This window comes from Rhinolophus sinicus, chromosome 15 (genome assembly GCF_057876585.1).
Source record: "Rhinolophus sinicus isolate RSI-liver-muscle chromosome 15, RSI-T2T, whole genome shotgun sequence".
NCBI classification, from domain to species: domain Eukaryota; kingdom Metazoa; phylum Chordata; class Mammalia; order Chiroptera; family Rhinolophidae; genus Rhinolophus; species Rhinolophus sinicus.
This window is the reverse complement of record NC_142515.1, coordinates 73647565-73666260: the sequence shown is the minus strand read 5'-3', so window position 1 is coordinate 73666260 and position 18696 is coordinate 73647565. Positions and strand designations below refer to the sequence as shown.

At 50.7% G+C, this 18696-nt stretch overlaps 1 protein-coding gene across 7 annotated transcripts in view; it reads right to left on the bottom strand.

Annotated features, from left to right (window-relative positions):
- Positions 1-15795, bottom strand: part of TMPRSS9 (transmembrane serine protease 9) — a 34717-nt gene extending 18922 nt beyond the window's left edge. For 6 of the 7 annotated variants that reach the window (XM_088792222.1, XM_088792227.1, XM_088792228.1 and 3 more), the window contains exons 1-3: positions 15243-15344; positions 13511-13618; positions 2096-2261 (exon numbers count right to left, since the gene is read on the bottom strand). In XM_088792222.1, the coding sequence (XP_088648348.1) occupies positions 2096-2237 (142 nt within the window). In that variant the 5' untranslated portion in view covers positions 2238-2261; positions 13511-13618; positions 15243-15344. Of the gene's footprint in view, positions 1-2095; positions 2262-13510; positions 13619-15242; positions 15345-15549 lie in introns of those variants that run through there. The other variant, XM_088792224.1, reaches the window with a different exon arrangement.
- Positions 15796-18696: the final 2901 nt, after the last annotated feature.

Below are 18696 nucleotides of genomic sequence, written 5' to 3'. Positions count from 1 at the left end.
GTTTTTTGTATTATAAAGGAATTTTAGCATTTATTTATTTTTATTTTTACTTTTTATTTTTTTTGGGGGGGCAATATTGGGGAAGAGTGTGTTTTTCCAGGACCCATCAGCTGCATGCCAAGTCATTGGTTTTTTCAACCTAGTTGTGGGGAGTGCAGCTCAGGTCCAGGTCAAGTCGTTGTTTTCAATCTAGTTGTGGAGGGTGCAGCTCACTGGCCCATATGGGAATCGAACTGGCGACCTTGCACTGCGCTCTAACCATTGAAGCAACCAGCCACCCTTAGCATTTATTTTTTTAACATATTATGGTACAAGAAATTTTATGTACCAAATAATTACAAAACACAAGAGCAGATACAAGGTACGAAAAATTTTATGTAGCGGTATCAAATTTACGACATTTGGGGCAGCCGGTTGGCTCAGTTGGTTGGAGTGCAGTGTTCATAACACCAAGGTCGCGGGTTCGATTCCCACATGGGCCAGTGAGCTGCACCCTCCACAACTAGATTGAAAACAATGACTTGACTTAGAACTGATGGATCCTGGAAAAAGCACACTGTTCCCCAATAATCCCCCCTCCAAAAAAAAACTTTTTAGAAAAGGGGCAGATTAAAAAAATAATTTACGATATTTACGCATCATAGAAGGCCAAGAACTCTTCCTCATTGCAAGTTTGTTGTAAGTTCAACAAAACTGATGATCATATTCCGGGGCTTTATTTTGCATATGCATATAGTTATTGATTTCTAGAGTTACAGAGCTTTTATCTCATAAGCATAAATAAAAGAATTAAAAACATTTATATAGATAAGGAATTAGTACTACCCATGTATAATGTGCATCCTTATTTTTCCCTCACAAATTAGGGCAAAAAAGTGTGCATTATACACAGCAAAATACGGGAATTTATCTCTTGTTCCAAAAATGTATCTGTGCTTCTAGAATAAAGGTGTGAAACCCTGCTCCCACCCCTCCCTCGTTCAAGGATACAGGCACACGCATGTATACACACATACACACGCACACATGCTCACGTGCACACACACACACACAGAGCCGAATTTTCCTGCCCTTGACTCCCACAGCCAATAGGGGGCCTCAGTCAACCGTGCCCGGCTGTGAGACAGTCTTACTGTTCCACACATACATTTCAAAAAATAATAACTAGGGAGACCCACGTAGGATTGTAAACTTATTATTTTGCCTCATGAGAGCATCTTCCTGGAAACTGCCACTTATTATCACCATCTCATGAAAGCAAGGTGGTTTTCACATCTCTCCCCAAACCATAGGAACCTCTTCAGCTCAGAATAAGCCTGGTTCAGAGCCACACTGACCTGCAGAAATTATTGTGATAATTGAATGTTCTCGATCTGCACTGCCCAGTACAGTAGCCTGAGCCACTATGGAATGTGGCTGGCGAGGACAGAGGAATTGAATTTTACAGGTTATTTAATTGTAATGGATTTAACTCTAAATAACCACCAGGGCTCGGGGCTGCCATTGTGGACAGCACGGACAAAGGGCCGCCCGGGGAGCAGCCCAGTTTGTAGGAAGTTTTACATCATTCTACTGAAATATAAAAAGCGCTTCCTTGTTTATTTTATAACCGCAGCCCCACACCATATAGATGGGTCATCATTTTGCACATTTCATCTTAAATTCTATGAATATGGACTGGAAACAAATATGAAATGGGAACCATTGTGACTGTGGGTGGTGGGAATATAGACAACAGTTCATTTTAAAAATACTTTTCGGTATTCTTCAAATTTCTCAAGATTTTTAAAAAGCTTTTTTCCCTATCCCTATTTGTCTCCATTTCAACCTGGCCATGAAAACGTCCCCGGAGAACGCTGTTGGTGAGAAACCCACATATACGTGCCCGCGTGCCCACCCATCCCAGACTGTGTGCCTGGGCACTGTCCAGCTCATCTTCTCCCTTGGGTGGCCCAAAGGGCCAGCCTTCAATTCCATGTAGGCACGCTCAGCCCTCTGTTTCTGGGACCATCACACAGACAACACTGAGGCAAGTCTGAGAGTTTCTGTGCAAGGCACCTGGCATGTGAACCCATGCCAGCCCTCGGCCACTTACCCACAAGGACTGCCAGGGTGACGATGACGATGCTGGTGGCCACCGCCGCGGACAGAGCTGCTCGGCAGCACGCGGTGTCCTGAGCAGGGACTTCCTTTGTTGCCCCGGGCACGAGCTGTAATTCACCAATGGTGGGCTCCATGGCTCCCGACCCCAGGACAGCCACCTGGATGCCAGCAATAAAGGGGCAGAAAAATGGTATCAGCACAGGAGGGCGTTTCTTTTCCCCTAAGCCAGGGTCTTACATGTGCAGATGTGACAGCCATCAACAGTGCCCTAGGCACCAATGGACTCCACTCAAAAAGCCTTCAAAAAATGGAAAGTCACCTATAATTAAATATAGTCACGGGATGTGGAGTACAGCATAGGGAATATAGTCAATGGAATTGTAACAGCTATAGTCAATGTCAGAGGGGTAGTAGTGGGGGAGGTTATCACTTTGTGAGGGGTGTAAATGTCTAACTATTACATTGTTTTGTACACCTGAAACTAAAAAAAAATAGCCCTAAAAAATGGATTCCACATGCTGGCTAGGCTGGTGCACGTGGGCTCCCCGTAGGTCACTGGGGTCCATTTATGGAAAGAATATGTATGAGTTTCCTGGGAATGCTGTAACAAATTACCATAAACCTAGAGGCTTAGAGGAACACAGATTTATTATCCTGCTTTTCTGGAAGTCAGACGTCTCCAAATGGAGGGCTCTGCTGCTTCTGGGAGCTCCAGAGTCTCAGTTCTGAGAAAGCAGAGCTGGGAGGAGGTGACAGGTTGAGCCCTGGTACTTTTGCTTCTGAAACTTACCGTCAAGAGCCAACAAATTCTTCCTGACAGTTGTGACTAGAAGAGCCCTAAGACAGAGCCTTGAATGCATAACCAATTCAGCCCCTCGCTGGATAATTCTCTAATGTTCCCGAGACCAAACCAAAGGCGTTCTCAGTCCACAGAGGAGCCTTCCTCTCCCCAGGGGCCAAATCACCCTTCTGCTTTCTGCAGAGGTGGCCCTCATTACCCACTATCTGCCTCGGTTGCTGGGGATCTCCCTGCACTGTGTGGGTGGAGGGTGATTCATATCTGGCCTCGACATATTTTTCCCTGTTAGAAAACCACAGGGAACAAAGCTGGGGGGATAATCAGATCCTTATTTCCCTTGATGGGGTTCTGTGAAGGTGCCCTCTCGGCTGGGGTCCTCCTGGGAAGCTATGGAGTTGCTTTGCAGGCCCCTAGAGATGCATGGCAGGCCCCACAGGACGTCCTGTTAAACTTGAATTTCACATAAACAAAACATACTTCTGTAGCATAAGTATGTCCCTGGGATAACTGATTTTGTGTGTCTACTCGGCTAGGCTACAGTGCCACATTGTTTGGTCAAACATTATTCTAGATGTTGCCATGATGGTAATTTTTAGATGAGATTAACATTTAAATTAGTACATGTTGAGTAAAGCAGATGACCTTCTGGAATGTGGGTGGGCCACATCTAATCAGTTGATGGGCTTTAGAGAAAAGACTGAGCTCCCCCAAGAAGGAAGGACTTTTGCCTCCAGACTCCCTTTGGACTCATACTGCAACATAACTTTTCTTGAGTTTCCAGTTTGCCCTGCAGATTTCAGACTTGCCAGCCCCACAATAGCATGATCCACGTCCTAATCTCTCGCTCTCCCTCCCTCCCTTCCTCTCTCCATTCTATTAGTGCTATTTCTCTGGAGAACTCTCTGGAGTCCCTAATCAGTATAAGTATGTCTTGTGCAATACTTGGAACATACTTATACTTAAAAAAAAAGTATTTGTTGTGTATCTGAAATTCAAATTTACCCGAGTGTAAATTTCAGTATGTTTCCTGTTAATTCTGGAACTGCATGCTGGAGCCCAGCCAGAATGCTCCATCCTATCAAGGGAACGTGTCTCTGCTGGGGATGGCTGCTCTGTGCCTCACTGCTACCATCCAGAGCTGACAGAAAGGGGAGATGCGTGGGGGTGGCGGGGCAAGGGCCTGGCAGGGAGTGAGGCTACACAACACTTACCCCTTTATTCTCACACTTGAACTAAGAATCACTGATGAAATGTTTTAGGGACAAAGACACCAAGATTCACTTCTGTGATTAGGGCTGGAAACTCAAATGTAGTGTATGAGCTCATTGATGTCCCCCCACCCCAAACACACACACACTAAGTTTGTTCAACCCCAGCTGCCCCTGCTCCCCCCACCCAGTGGGTTTTCTAAGGATCCCTGTGTTCTCTAAATTGTCTTGTCATCACCATCATTAGGGCACACAAGGGGCCCCACTGCTACTTAGCATTGAATATAGAAGCACCATTCACTCGCGCTCTCTCTGCCTGATATTTGCAACCTGGCTGCTCTGTGCTGGGTACCCAGCCCAGAATGAGGCCTATGTGATTCTCTGAGCTCATAAAGCTTAAACCTTACTGGCAGAGACCTAAATAAATGAAAACTACAGTGACAATAAAGGCTCTGAAATAGAGATGCATCCATGGGACTAGACAGGAAGTCAGGGGAGGCTTCCTGAGGGAGGAATGAGTTATCTGAGTTCTGGAGGATAATGAAGAGTTCGGTAGGTGCCCAGTGGAAGGAACAGCTGCCCATACAGCGAGAACAAAACGTGCCAAAAGCCTGTGGCAGGAGGGAGGGAGGAAGGAAGGGACAACGTAGAGAAAGTGTGTCAGTCAGCTACTGCTGCGTAACAAATTGCCACAAACAAATCCACAAAGATAGGAAGCAGATGGTAGGGGCCGGGCTGGGGGAGGGGAGGAGACTGAGTATTCAATGGGGACAGAGTGTCAGTTTAGGACGATGAGAAAGTTCTGGAGGGGATGGTGGGGATTGTTGCACAACATAAATGTGCTTAATGCCACTGAGCTGTGCATTTAAAATGGTTAAGATGGTGAATTTTATGTTACATATAATTAACCGTAATAAAAAAGAAAATAATTAAGAGAGATAGAGAGAGAGAAATTGCTGGAAACTAGAATGTGAGAAGGGAGAGCTGGAAGCCCAAGAACCACAGGGGACAATGGGACACATTGGAACTGTTTCCACACAGAAATATCCAGAATGAGGGGAGCCAGCAGTGAGTATCTATGAACAAACAAGGAAACCCAGGCAAGCTGGGACAGCTCTGCCCCCCTCGGCGTCCCTCATGCGCCAGTGCACCCGTGCCCCGGCCCGACCCTCGAAGGGCAGAGAAACCTCATCCAGCAGTTGGCAGGCCTGATGGGGAGCAGATAAAAATCAGGCTACAAAATCTGCCTTTGAACCAAGCAAGGCCCAGAAAAGGCAGTGGCTGTTTGATCCAAAAATTCTGACAGTGTCTCTGGTGCTTCCATAGAAATGGCATTTTGCTTGGACACTGTGGCAGGCAGAATAATGTCCCCAAAGACATCTCCATCCTGGTACCGGGAGTTGTAGACATGTCCTCTCCCAGAGTAAAGGGACTTTGCAGGTGGGATTAAGTTGAGGCCCCTGAGATGGGGACGACCCTGGATTACGGGGGCCCAGTGTCATCACAGGGTCCTCGTAAAAGGGAGGCAGGAGGCTCAGAGTCAGAGATGAAAGAAGCTGCACTGGATGTGGCACCTCTATAAGCTGGGAAAGGCCGGAAGCGATTCTCCTTGGGGCCTCCCGAAGGACCAGCCCTGCCCTCACCTGGGTTTAGCCCTATTTGGCCCACTTTGTCACAGCAGCAACAGGAAACTAATACAGGCTCTGTGGGCAATACTACCCAGCGCTGACTTGGTTGAGAGGATTGGTTGCTGATCCAGGCTCTGGGCACTTTGTAGGAAGAGAAACTTGAAAATGGGACCTGCCCTTTCCCCATTGTCCTCTGGGGTTGAGTGGGAGGAATGCTGGTCACCCGAAGACCAACGTCCACACTCTGGCTTCAATCTGACTGGTTCTGTGAATTCCAGAAGCAGTTTACCTCTCCTAGCCTCAGTTACAGCTGATCATTGATCAGCTTTGACCCTTTGGTTCTAATTTTCTATGGCATGTAGGTGACAATGTCCTTTTTGTCTTCCCAGAATTTCTTTCTTTGGGGAAGTCACACCCTAATCATAGTGGCCCACCCACTTGGCCGCTAGGCCTGCCAATCACAGTATTTACCCCTTTTCCCTCCATCCATGATTGGTCCCCATTGGATCCAGGCCTGCCAATCAACAGTAGCCACTCCTTCATCCCCATTGGTAATTGGTTCCCACTGGGTCCAAGCCTGCCAATCACAATATCCATGCCTATCCCCCATCAGTGATTGGTCCCCAATGGACCCGGGCCTGCCAATCACAGTACCCACTCCTTCATCCCATGGGTACTACCTCTCCCATCGGTGGATACTGTAGACCAACCCCTGGAGTCTTCTGTCACCCTTCCTTCTTATTCCCCTCCTTGCTGGTCACCTCCAAATCTGGCCACTCTGTTTCCTTCCTCCTCTCCAGGGACTCCACCTACCCATCCCCACTCTCACAACCTTCACCCTTTCCCTGGGCTAGTGGTGTTCTTGCTAACTCCAGGTCTGCCCCCACCTATCCATTTTTTTCATACAACTAAGGATATCTGCCTACAGTGGGGGTTCTCCCCCAGGATGATTCTTCCCCCAGGGGACATTGGGCAACATCTGGTTACATCTGTGGTTATCACAACTGGGGGTGCTCCTGGCATCAAGTGAGTGGGGCCAGGGATGCTGCTCAACCCCCACAGTGCGCAGGAGGACCTCAAATGCCAGCTGTGCCGAGGGGGAGAAAGCGTGGTCTGTACGAATATGATCATGTTCCTTCCCTGCCCTTCTGTAGCTCCTCACTACGCTTAGCACCAAGTTCAAATGTTCAGCCGCAACTCCCTCCGCAGCACTACTTGCTCCCACCTCCAGCCCGTCCACGTTTATTCTGTTCCGGAATAAATCCTGACACTTGCTATAACGTGGACGAACCTGGAGGACATGATGCTCAGTGAGACAAACCAGTCACAGAAGGACAAACACTGTGTGATCCCACTCACAGGAGGTCCCCAGAGGAGTCAAATTCACAGAGACAGGAAGTAGGTGGTGGGGGCCAGGGGCTGGGGGAGGGGAGGGGAGTGAGGGTTTAATGGGAACAGAGTGCCAGTTTGGGGAGATGAGAAAGTTCTGGAGGTGGATGGTGGGGATGGCAGCACAGCAGTGTGGATATATTTAATGCCACTGAGCTGTGCACTTAAAATGGTTAGGATGGTGAATTTTATGTTATCACAGTGAAAAAATTGTTGAGAAAAGTCAGCAAAGAATGGACGGGTGGAAACTTATGGCCCTCCTCGCCACGGCGAACACAAGACCAGGAATGTCTGGTGCGGATGCAGTCCTCAAAGCACAGAAGACAGTGGAGCCCGGCTTATGAAGTGCTGCTCAGACATGCCCAGTTTACAGGGTCTTTCGACCCCCGTCAGCTCCTCAAGGTCAGACACGAGCCTCTGCACCTCCTCACACTCTCATCTCCCTGCAGTCTTTGCAGACAGTTGCCACTTGAGTGAAAAGCAGACAATTTTGCCAAAGGTGAAGGGCTATGAGATCGGTAGTTTTGCCAAGATGATAATTAGCCCACACTGCCCAGCAGCGACCTGTGTGGCTGGCTTTCTCTTCCACCTCACGTTGAGAAGCAGAAGCTGGAATCGTCATGGGCTAATTATCAGTCTCCAGGCATAAGGCAGCGTCCATTTGACACCTAACTTTCCACAAACACCCATATTTCTAAATCCAAGTAAACTTCTGACCAACATGTAAAGCTCACTCAGGGCTTTAAAAAAAAAAAAAAAAAAAAAGGCAGCCAAATAAATTCTTTGGTGTTGGGTAGACCAAAAACCAAATCTGCCTGTTTAGATGTATCTTTTTCTTTTCACTCAGATGGATTGGAGACAGCCTGTCTCAGATAAGTGGGTGTTTTGCTTAAGAGAGAGCGGCAAAGGGATGGAAGGTTCCGGAAGGTCCTTGACACTCCTAATCTTAGGCTACAAAATTGCTTCTAGAATTTGCTTTATTTGTATTCTTTTTTTTTTTTTTTTTTTTTTTTTTTTTGCAGAGATTTGGAGTGGGAGAGAATAGAAAACAAAAGCCAAGTAGAAAGAGGGAAGATAGCTGATTACCAGGAATGAAAGGGAGCACAGGGGGCGGTGGCGGCTCCACACGGCGACCTCAGGCTACGAGAGAGCCCTTGATAGGATGGGGCATAACGATTTTTTTTGAAAGCCACGTAGGAGGATAAGTTACCACCTGAGCTTGAGAGATACATGAGAACACTCCAGACAAAACTGGAGTTGCAGAATGAGAGACATGGGTGGGCGAGGGGTGCACTCAGCACTCACTGTCTGTCCCCGGTTACAGGAATGGTCCTAGCAGCTTCAAGAAGGATCGGTGCCAGATCTGAGATCTGAAGGGCGCACCAAGATACAGGGAAGGGACCAACATTTAGTGCGGGAATAACTTGTGAACTGTGAGCACCAATGTCCCCAACTTGAGCCTGTGGCTCAACCAGCCTCCAGCTGAACACATGCCACTGTCCTGGCGTCCTCTGTCCCAGGCTGGAGTCAGAAGGCCTGATTCTCATCCCAACTCGGTTGTTGGTGATGGCGTGACACTGAGCAAGTCCCTCCCACTTGGGGGACAGATCATCCTCGGTTACCTGGAACTGTTCCAGTTTGAACCTGGAAATCGGGACATCTGGTCACCCTACCCACCCATCTGTCTTCATCTGCCAGAAGGGTGGAGCAATATGGGGGCTTTCTAAGGAGGTGCTACACAAGAGGACTTTGGGAACTGAGCCGAAATTATGGACGAGGCAGGAACCACATCTGCTCGCAGCCTCCTGGCGATGACGCGGGGAATCTCGGTTTAAGACCAGTGTGTCCTTAATGCCACTCTCACGCTTGCCAGCATCTGTTTCCAAAATGAGAGAGTGAGCCTCAGGCACAGGGCCTTCCAGGGGGATGAGCAGGCCAAGGTGACCGAGGCACTGGCCTCGGGGCAAAAGTTAAGGGGACACCAAAAACCTCGGGCCACGAGATAAATGACATTTTCATGCAACAATTTTTAAAAATAAAAAATTAAAATCCATGACCAACCAAATGTCAGCATTTTTACATAAAGACAGTTTCCGACCTTGCACTTGCCCAACTCACCTGGTTCTTCTTCTACTAATCCCAGCCCTGTCCACTGCTGTCTTTGCTTAAAATGGTGAAATTTTGCTTATTGAGGTCCCCTGTGCACCCATATATTTTACAATATTGCATTACAGTATTATTTCTCTCTATGACTGAGATTTTCGGCATCCCTCTAAATGTTGGCACACGGTGACAGCCCTGCTTGCTTTACCTACATCTGGGCCCTGGAGGACAGTAACAATTTAAGAACACTGTTTGGTTTTCCTCCCATTTCTTTTATGTTTTCAGTAGCATTCTCTTACATGCTTTCCATTTGTACATGTCAGTGACAAAGTTTCTTTAAAAAAATTTTTTTTCAGTTTTAAAAAGTAGGCCATTTAAAGAAGATTAAATAACTATTTTCATGGACTACTTGCAGCTATGTGTCCACCCCCGGGATCCCATCCAGTCTGTGGTTTTAATAACAGCCCAGACTCATCTGAATTCTCGACTCAAGTCCAACTGGCTACAGGAACTTCCTTCTGGGGGACCTCAGGTGACCTCCATGACCCACACCTCCTGGTGTTAACACCCCCGTGTTAATGTCCTTCCCTTGAGTGTGGGCAGGACCTGTGACTTGCTTCTAACCAGTAGAATATGACAGAAGTGATGGGATGTCACTGTCACGATTATATGACATTAGGTAAGACTCCGTCTTAAACGACTAGGGGCTATTCTGGAGAGGCCCAGGGACAAGGAGCTATGGGAGGGCTCTAGGAGCTGAGAGTGGCCACCAGCTGGCAGCCAGTCAAAGCTGGGCCCTTTGTCACTGGCCAATAACCTGAACAAGTTTGGAAGTGGGTCCTTCCCCAGTCAGGCCTTCAGATGAGATGGCAGCCCGGGCAGCACTGCTTCTGCAGCCTTGTGAGACCCTGAGCAGAGAAGCCAGCTCAGCTGTGCCCGAGCTCCTGGCCAATAGAAACTGGGAGATGGTAGATAGGAGCTGTTTCAAACCTCCAAAATTGTAGCAACTTCTCACCACAATCCAATGACTGACAAGCTTCTCAACTCTGACATGCACCAAACTGAGTTCCTGATATCTCTTCTCATGTGCCCCCCAAATACCTGTTCCTCCCAGTTTTCCCCATCTCAGACAGAATCTCCAAAACTCCCTGGGGTCCTGAGGCCTTTCTCACCAGTCTGCCCAACAAATGCTGTCAGTCACCTTCAAAGGATATCTAGAATTGGGCCACGTCCCTCACTTCTCCCCTGGACTAAGGAGAGCATTGTCCCGGCCTCACTGAGGGCTGGCTGTTTCCATCCTTGCCAGCTAAAATCTGAGTCAGGCCATGCCCGCCTCTGCTCAAATCTCCATGTGGCTCTCCCTCAGGGCAAAAGCCCTGCGTGACCTGGTCCCACCCGCTCTTTGCTGTCTGTCTGCAGCTCCTACTTCCTCCCTCCCTCAGTTCCAGCCACTGGGCCTCCTCAGTGTTCCTCAAACACAGGGGGCACAGTTCAGCCTCCGGGCCTTTGCACGTGCTGCGCCCTCTGCCTGATGTGCTTATCTATATCCTCATGACGGTCACCTCCGCCTCCCCTGCTTTGTTTGTTTTCTCCTGGGTTATATAAGCTGTACCCATGGGAAGAGATGGCAGGACGGCTTCTGCCAAGGTCCAGAGCCTGGGGTCCCTTGGGGCCCCCTTGGGAGAAGTGGCTAACCCTGGGAGAAGGGAGCCACGGAGAGAACAGCCACGACATGCTCCCCACTCTTTAGCACAATATTGACCAAGAGAACAAGCTAGCTCACTCTGCACTCTTGCCTTGCAGTTCCAAGGTTGCTGTTTGATAGCTACACCTGGTACGTCATTCCTCAAGAGAATGGAAACGTGCTGGGAGAAATTCATTGCACTAAATGACAGTTACATGCATATCTGATTTATTACCACAACTCTGCTAGGAGACAGCTGTATCCGACTGAGGAGGAAACAGAGTCACACAGGAGCCTGGTGACCTGCCCAAGGTCACAAGATGTGGTGGTTTGAAGACATGTCCACAAATTCTTTGCCGTCTTCTCTTTAGCAAAGTTTAATTTGCCGCCCTCTGAGTGTGAGCTGGACTTGATGACGTGCTCCTAATGTACCAGAAGCAAGGGAGTATAACTTCTGAGACTACATCATAAAAGACATGTGGCTTCTGCCTTTCTCTCTCTGGGACCACTTGCTCTGGGGGCTGGGGGGAGCCAGCCGCCACGTTGTGAGGACACCATGGGGCCCCATGGGGGACCTGAGGTCTCCCGCTAGCAGCCCTGTGGGGGAGCCATCCTGGAAGGGGCCCCTCCTGTCCTGGTGGAGCCTTCAGATGAGGCGGTCCACGCTGGCAGCTTAACTGCAGCATTATGAGGGACCCTGAGGCAGGACCACCCAGATAATCCTCCCTAATTCTTACTCACAGAAATACGCATAATAACATTCATTTTAATCTGCTAAATTTGGGGGATAATTTGTGACACAGCAACCGATAACTAATGCACAAGACTCCATAGCCTGTGACCCTTCTGTCTGCTTTTCCACTTTACCTCCCAGGAAGCAAGTACTCTGTTCTCGGTAGCCCATCCTGCACCCTTCTCTTCATGTCGTCTTTAGTCCCTTGTCCTTCGGCTGTGAATCTTCTCCTTGCCTTACCACCTGGTTTTACCTAGTTGGTTACGGCAGTGGTTCAGCCTCTCCAAGGGGAGACACAGTGCTCGGGTTCCCATTTTCCAGGCAGGGCCAGCTCTCAACGTCCATAAAACCCCAGCTTCATCTCGGCTTTGCCCCCCGGGCATCTAAACTTCTCCTCCTCCTCACTCTCAACTCTTGCTCTGTATGATTTTTGTCTTTCTCCTAATCCAAGGTGATCATGGTTTTTCCACTCTGCCATCCCACGTGCCTGCCCTTTTTCAGTCCCACCGCAGCCAAGGCCTGTTTATGGAACAGACATCACTTGTCTGTGCCGCAGCCTCTCCGGTTTCTCCCAGTCCCCGTCCTCAGACTCGAACCGAGCCAGGAAACCTCCCTCCCCTTTGCCCCAACTTCATGAAATAAATCACTCAGCAAGCCTAAAGGAAATTTAATAAGCTCGGTCTGCTTTTTCTTCTTTTTGTCTATGGACTTTTTGTTAAGTTTTCATGGGAAGCGTTGTTTGTGAGAAAACTATTTGTGGCGATGATATCTTGTGTTCTTGTAACTTTCTAACGTGCACAGGGGAAAAGAGAGTCAGAGATCCGGGGGTGGGGGGTGTCAAGAGGAGAAGACAATAAACATGGGTGATACCCAGGAAAATGGATAAAGCGTGCAGATTCAAAAAAGAAACTTCCAATCTCTTAGGACTTGTGTAACTTTAAAGGAATACAATGGTCCTGAATGCAATGGGGGATCCAGGCTTGGATCCCGCGATGGAAAAAGGACATGAGTGGGAACATGGGAAATTAAAATGCAGTCTGCTGAGTGTCGTACGATGTTAATTTCTTACTAGTGGCCATTGCATTGTGGTTAGGTAAGATCTGAACACCAGGGGGAGCTGGGTGAAGGGTAGGCGGGTACTCTCCCTGCCGTCTTTGCAACTAAAATAATTCCAGAATCATTATCTTTAATTAACAGAGGTAAAATGGGAAAAACAACAAAGCTTTATGTGGATATCAGCCAACGACCCAGAAGTGGTCATCTTCTGTGTTAATTTTAGGGTCACGCAGGTTCATTTCACAGATGTTGCTCCACACAGCTATTCCCACATATGTGCATGAGATGCTCATGCCAGGAGAGCACAAAGCCCAAGCCTAACGTGTGTGTGGGCCGTGGACGTCAGTGAGTTACGTTAGCCCTCCAGGGACCCGCATGACTCTCCCCATTTTATCGATGATAAAATTGAGCCTTGGAGAGATGACCTCCACTGTGTCTCTGCCTCTTTGTCTCTCTGTCTCTCTGTCCCTCTCTCTATATATCTCTGTCTCTGTATAGCTATCTCTCTGCCTCTCTTTGTCTCTGTCTCTCTCCCTCTCCTCTCTCTTATACACGCGCAGTTCTTAGAATTCCAGGATGCCCCCCTACCCCACTTTGCTGCTTGCTGCTTCTCTATCATGAAACGGGCCTCTGCTACCCCAGGGCCCTGCTGTCCAAGTGAGGCAGGTGAGCAACGAAGATGGGGACCTGACACAGTAGCATCCACACGGCTCTCTCACCTTCCTTTACTGCAGGGTGAGAACAACTGCCCAGACCCCCCACCCCTGTTTCTGCTCCCAGCTTCCTTCTCCAGGACCCAGGACTCACCTGGCCGCCGTCAAGGGAATGCCTGCCTCTGCCTGTTCACTCTGTGGTCCCCGGGTCCCAGACGAGGCCTCCACCACCCTGCCACAGATCCAGACTCTTGACGGACAGCTGTGATAACAAGAGCAGAGCTTTCTGTAAGCAGATTGTTCTGAGTTGGAGTCCCAGCCTTGACAAAAGGCCACCCAACATGCTTCTATCTGCAGTCTCCAAGCTCCATGCTTTATGCCCTAAACCTTCAGAATTCTGCAGAGGAGCTTTGAACGCCACACAGATGCTCAGCAGGGATGGGGCAAGAGCCAGCATGGGCTGCATATCCGCCTGCTCAAATCCATACACTGTGGTCGGACAAGCGGGACGAACGTCTGGGCTTCTGTTTGATGGGACAAGAACGCTGCCCGCCTCAAGGTGGACTTAACTTGTGTGGCCGTCAGAGCTGTGTGAGTGGCCTTGACTCTGGCTCCGTTCTCCAGATGAGGAAACTAGTAACAGGGAGTTTGCACACATGCAACCATACACATAACCTCACACAACCACACACTATTGCAATACAACCATACACAATCATACACGTGTTCACACCGTTATACAGACACACAACCACACACAGTCATACACAACCACATACTCTCAATGACACAACCATACACAATTATGCCCACACGCAGTCACACACAATCTCACACACACGATGGTCACACTCACAATCTCACACCCACACCACACCTGGCCAGGCCCCAGACATGCAGGGTGGGCGGCGGGTCTGCAGGCTCCATGCCCCATGGGCATAGATAGATCTGCTCTGGAGGCTGCCAGCCCTGCTCGTCAGATATTATGTCCCATGGTCATGATGCACGAAACGTGGATTACTTGTGTCCAGGTTCACAAAGGGGGCCTGTGTGGATGTGAACACATGTTCCCCAAACCTTTTGCCACCCTGGAGACTAGCTTTGACCCCTGTGAGATGGGAAAGGAGGGTGAGGGCCTGGCTCCAGAGGACCCCGGCACTGGCCATCCTCACCGAGCTCCGGGCACTTCCAGGACAGCACACAACGTGTGCCCAAGGCGGCTTTCCTGCCACATGTAACTGAATGCATGACAGCCCCTTCCCCAGGCAAAGATAACACCACCCCCAATTTCACACCTATGACCACACCCTCCCCAAATGGTTACCCCCAAATTTTTGTCATTTATTCACTCACCAGCCACTAAAAGGCTGCGACAAAGGAGAGGGAGAGAAGCAGGGCACCCCTTTATCACACACAGGGCAATCCTCACCGGTCTTTGTCCAGCACATTCCTGCCGCAGTCGCAGCCCCCACCAAAGGTCCAGGCTGAGGCACCGCGCTTGGTTTTAGCCAAGTTAATTCTCAGAAATGCGGGAAAATTGCTGTGGGTTGTGGGGAGCCCTGGGGGGACCGGCACTGGCAGTGTGCTCCCACCACGTCTACACACACGGCCGGCTACATTCACACACCCCAGCGGCGTCTACACAGCCTGTTTGCGTCCAGACAGCCTGCCCACATTTCTGCACAGCCGCAATCTACACAGCCCACCCGTGTCTACACAGCCCGGCCTCATTCACACACCGCAACCGCGTCCACACAGCCCGTTCACTCGTCTACAAAGCCGCTACCACACAGAGAGGTCTTGGATAAACTGAGGCACAGGGAGGGAGGAGCTGCCCTCGTCCCATTTCGGGACGGGGGCGCCGCGCCCGGGGTCGCCCGACTCACCGTGCTACGCCTGAAGCTGCACGGCTTCCTATTCCCGCCGCCGTGCGAAGCGAGCCGGGGCCTTAGGGAGCCGGGCGGGGCGGGGGCGGCACCTGAGCTGGAAGCATCACCGGCTGGGGGCGGTGGCACCTGGGTTGGGGGGGGTGGCACGGGCTGGGGGCGGGGCCTGGGCTGGGGCCCGGCCTGGGCTGGGGGTACTATCACGCATTGGGGTCGGGACTCAGCCTGGGGGCGACCCCCCAACCCTCAGTCACCAGCCTCCCCAGCCTCCCCTGCCCACCTCCTGTTTGCCCCTTCCCCTGCGCACCTGAGCCTGGCCTGCCTCCCTCAGCACCGCCGGGGTGGGGACTCGAAAGGACACTGGGGTAGCCGGCCCCGTGAGCCCGTCAGGAGCCCCGGGCCCAGGCGGGTCCCATCAGTCTACCACCAGTTCCGGGAAGGAGCCCGACCAGCAGAGGGAAAGGAGTGGACGCACTGGGTGCCCGGGAGCCACGGGGGTGGTCCGTCCCTGGGCCCTGGGGCTGCTGCGGATGGAGCCGGTCGTCCGGGTGGAGGGAGGGCCTGGGCAGGAGCCCACACAGGCAGGTGACCGTGGACAGAGGGCAGAGGAGGGGAGCTGGGACCTGCACAGAGCAGATGCTCAGGGCAGCAGAGAGATGGGGGAGCGGTGTCTTGTGTGAATAACTACAATATTTTAAAAAATAAACTTTTGACTTTAGAACAGTTTTAGATTTACAGAGAAGATACTAGTTCTCTTGTACCCACATCCAGTCTCCTCATTACTTACACCTTACATTAGTGTCACAATTAATGAACTAATATCAACACATTATTAACTAACACAAGTGCTTTATTCAGATTCCTCAGTTTTCCCTATGTCCTCTGTCCCAGGTCCCACGTGACAGGTTTCTTGTCTCTTTGGAACCCTCCAGGCTATGACAGTTTCTCAGACATTCCTCGTTCTGGACGCCTTGGGCAGTGGTGAGGGGGGTCAGGAATTTGGTAGCTGCCCCTCTATTGGGGTTCGTCTGGTTCGTTCTCACAGTCTGGCTGGAGCAATGGCTTGGTCTGTTCTGACACACCTGGGCACCTAGCATGGCCATGTGGCAGCCCAGCCTTCCCCTCCAGCTTCCATAGCACGTTGCCTATTCCTTCTGCGAGCCTGTGCCCTCTGTTAGAACTGCCATCTTTGCCATCCCCCGGGGTCCCAGCTGCATGCAGTGTGGTCCCATTTACTGAATATGTGCAGACTCTCTGGTGCTTCTGATGACCCTGAAGAAGTAGCTGTCACCCCTTCTGGTAGAAAAGGCAGCTGCAGCCCCAGAGGGCAGTGACGTTTCCAAGGTCATCTGGCTCCAGACCTGTGTTCTTCCCCTGTGCTGCCTCCTTCTCTGAGCCAGGACAGCTGTGTGAAGAGCAGCCTGTGACCCCTGGGGGCCACCATTCTCTCTCTCCTCTAGCCACTGTTTTTTTCTGGAGCTACAGCCCCCTAACCATCTAGTGACATGCTACTGACTTCCCCATGTGGCTGGCAACCCCTATCACTTTCCATCCGGGCTCCTCACCCCCCATCCTTGAACACTGGCACCAGCCATTCTCACTTCCCCCACCATGGCCTGGAACCACCCCTCCTGCATCCCTTGGGCTCAGCCAAAAGTCACCTCCTCCAGGCAGTCTTCCCTGATACCTGCCCCCCCAAGTCAGAGTTGGGGGCCTCTCCTGCACTGACCTGTATCCTGTCCTTCCTCATCAGGGTGAGCCACCTGGGCCAGAGGGGTTCTGAGACTCACGCATCCCCAGCCCAAGTCGGAGAAGGGGAGCCTGGCACACAGAAGGCATTCAGTGAAGACTGCTTGAATGTCTGAATGAATGGATGAATGAATGAAAATTGTGTAAGCTCTGGCCTGCTTAGTAAAAGGAAATCACTGTTTTCACAGCATCGTTCCACTCTTTAGCTTAAGTGCAAGATGTGAACTCTTGGGGCCCACCACCCTCACAAAAGCCTAACCCACCATCAGTTGTCATGTAGGACGGACAGACAGCCAGGTCAGTCCAACTGCTCAGTGCCACTCCAGGCACCAGATCTCAGGGTTGTCCCCCGTGCCTGTCCTCTGTGCCACCACTCCCATGTCACAGAGGACTCAGAGTCAGGGTGTGACACCTGCCCAAGTCCTCGCTGAGGCTCTCCTTTTAGATAGTTTAGTGGTGGATCGCTAATAGTTAAAATTTACAAACAACTGTGACTTTAAATATTCTAGAATTACCTTGCAGTGATGAAGCCATTCCTTCCCAGGTGGTTTAAATTAGGCTTTGCGGCGTCTGCCCTGAACCTCACTGGCGGCTGTGTTCTTGTGTTTGGCCCATTTCACAGGGGTTGGGGTCTTTTTGCCCCAGAAAGGGATGGTGATGCCGGTGAGCAGCACGGTTCAGTGTGAGCCTGGAGGAGTTCACGTGAACCTGGGCTGGCCCTCTGCAGGCTGAGTGGCCTTAGAGACTCGCCTCCTGTACATGGAAAGGAGGGGCTGGTGACAACGGAACACTGGCCCCCGACACTCTGGTCAGCTCCCTTGGCCAAACACGAGCCCATGTCTTCAGGATCTGCATTCCTGCAGACTGGTGGTCGGCACGTGGGGTGGAGCTGACCAAATCTGGCCCTCTGCCTGTCTTTGCACAGCTGCTTGCTAAGAAAGGGCTTTATGTTTTTACACATTTGGAAAATACCAAAAAAGTATTTCTTGATGTGAAAGGTATAGAGAACTCACGTTTCGATGTCCACTAATAGTTTTGGCCACAGTTGCCATTTGTTCACACGTTGTCTATAATGCTTCCGGCCACAGCAGCAGAGTTCACTAGTTGTGGCAGGCTGTGTGACAGTCCCAAACATTGGCTACCTGGCCCTTTACAACAGGTCTCGGCTCCTGCTGTGGGGATCCCCCTCCAGACGCCTTAGATAACAGCGAATAAGCTAACAGTATCCAAAACACAGGGAACATACTGTTACTTCTAAGCCACTCATTAGGACACAACACCCACACAACAGTTAGCAGCACTGCAGCAAAACCCCCCCTTCAGCGCCAGCGGGTACGATCGTGGATTTCACTCATACCTTACTGCAGGTGTCCGGGCAGGATGAGCCAGCCCCGCCCCGCCGACGGCCCCGCCCCGCCGACGGCCCCGCCCCGCCGACGGCCCCGCCCCGCCGACGGCCCCGCCCCGCCGACGGCCCCGCCCCGCCGACGGCCCCGCCCCGCCGACGGCCCCGCCCCCACCCGCCGTCTCCCGGCTACCGAGCTCACTGCACCGCGGGAAAGGTAAAGGCCGAGTCCTACAAATCAAAAGTGCTGTTTAATTATAAGATTGGAACAGAAGCAAGGCCAAAACTGGAAACGGAAACTTTAGGAACTAACATCGCCTTCTAAAGTCGTGACATTTGTTTGTCAAATTTCCAAAACAG